General features: G+C 60.8%; 1 protein-coding gene across 1 annotated transcript in view; it reads left to right on the top strand.

Moving 5' to 3' along the window:
• The window catches only part of CLPTM1L (CLPTM1 like), a 26,000-nt gene that overhangs the window by 11,639 nt on the left and 12,371 nt on the right, over nucleotides 1–1,990 (top strand). Inside the window, exon 8 of the mRNA XM_077749400.1 lies at nucleotides 1,462–1,687. Within this exon, the coding sequence (XP_077605526.1) occupies nucleotides 1,462–1,687 (226 nt within the window). The remainder of the gene's footprint in view (nucleotides 1–1,461; nucleotides 1,688–1,990) is intronic.

Consider the following 1,990-nt stretch of genomic DNA (forward strand, 5'->3'; position numbering starts at 1 on the left):
TAAGCATCTAAATCACCTACCTCAATCACTATTGATAAAGGTTATGCATGAGTCTTCTACAAATCTATGTTCTGGGAAATTCTTACATATCAAAGTTTGTTATCAGAAATCATTGTCTAAGGCAAATGCCACTTCTGTGCCATCCCCCAAACACTTAATTATAAAATAAAGTTGAGCCCCAGTCAGAGCGGAGATGTCTGTCTGGTGACCAGAAAGACTCTCGGGCCTCTCTCCCCCCTCCCTCGCCGACACCGTCCATCCTTCAGGGACCCCTGGACCCGGCCGGAGCGGGTCTTCGACAGAAAGGGATGCGCACCTCAGAGTCCTTGGGGCTTTGCAGCCCCTTCCTGAGGCCTGGCTGCATCCTGGCCTTCAGAGTCCAGGAGACCCCCCATCCCTGGCGACCTGCCGATCCCCTCCTGTGCTTACACAGCTGGAGTCGGTCTTTGTTCCCCAAGACGGGGCGATCCTTCCCACACCGCACAGACCAGAGGTGCGGGGTGTGGAGCAGCCTGGCTCTGCAGGGGCTCCTCGCACGGGTGTGGCGGCTCAGGGGTAAAGGTGGCTCTGTGACCTTGGCATGGCCATGTTGCAGAGGGCTGGTAAGCCTGCCAAGGAGGGTGGATTTTGCACTCAGCGCAAGAGGAGGCAGGCTTGCTGGCGCAGAAGACACACCGGACAGGGAAGGGTGGGGACGGCCGTGACACCATTCTAACGGTGAGCCAGCAGAGCCATGAAGGGAGAATGAGCGGATTAGGGTGTAAGGAGCAGGGAAAAGTCCCTAGAGGCCCCCAAATCTCTGGCCCAGATCCCAGGAGTAGGACCCAGAGCCTCCCCTGCACTCAGCCTTGGTGCCTTCCTCCTGGAAGGCCTCCGTCTCTGCATCAAGCCCCATCCACAGCGAACCTACCACTCTGTGAATTCCCGCGGGGGCCTCCACCCCGAGCAGTTTGCTCCTCCTCTGACAACCGTTAACACCACCCTCCATTTCTCGAAGCGCCTAGCACGTGTCTAACGGTACCAGACCGGAACATAAAGCCCCGCAGAGAGCTGGCCAGCGGGCACGGGGAGCTCTGCCACCTCGGACGGAAGCACGAAGGGCTCGCGGGCGAAGCAGGACAGCTGTCCCCCCTCCCCGAAGGCTCCCAGCGCCCCCGAACCCGGAGCTGGGACAAGGGCCTCGGGCTGAGCGGCCCCCGCTGCGGGCAGGGACGCTCCAAGGGGAAGGCGGCTCCCCAGGCCCTCGGGGCAGCGCTCCTCTGCGCGGAGACCCTCTTATTCCGGGAATTTTGTGTTTTCTTCAAAGTCGCACCCCCCCCAGAGGTTCCTACTGAAACAACAACATGAAATCAGGTCTCTAATCTTCGTGGGTCTATTGAGCATTTTTCTTTTATTTTGACGTAACTGCAGAGAGAAAGGACTTAAAGAGCAGCACACAATCTCTGTGTCGCCTCCAACCAGCTTCCTCACATGTCAACACTTCACCCACTGCCGGGCCGGCGGCCTGGGGACAGCGCGTTCCGCACGGCGGGGGCTGCGGTCCAGAGGACGCGGGGCAGCAGNGGGCGTGTTCGTGGTGTACGTGGTGCACACCTGCTGGGTCATGTACGGTATCGTCTACACCCGGCCGTGCGCCAGCGACGGCAACTGCATCCAGCCCTACCTGGCGCGGAGGCCCAAGCTGCAGGTGAGCGCCGGGGAGGTGGGGAGCGGGGGCCAGGCTGGGGCCCCTTCTTGCCGAGCGGCGTCCAGGACAGCCCTCCAGCCCCACAGCCTCCAGGTCGCGGTGCAGGGTGGCTCCGGGAGGGCTCGGGGCTTTGCCCCCTTCCTTACCCCTCCTTACCTTCCTTGAAGGCGCCCGGGTCCCTGCCCTGTTTTGCCCAGCTGCACACCTCAGTACTTTGTTTGAGGTGGACACGGCGGACCCCGTCCTGGTGCAGCGGGAGCGAAAATGAAACCTTTTCCCATTTGGTAGCTGGTCACACTGCCA

Source organism: Crocuta crocuta, unplaced genomic scaffold (genome assembly GCF_008692635.1).
Source record: "Crocuta crocuta isolate KB4526 unplaced genomic scaffold, BGI_CrCroc_1.0 scaffold89, whole genome shotgun sequence".
NCBI lineage: Eukaryota > Metazoa > Chordata > Mammalia > Carnivora > Hyaenidae > Crocuta > Crocuta crocuta.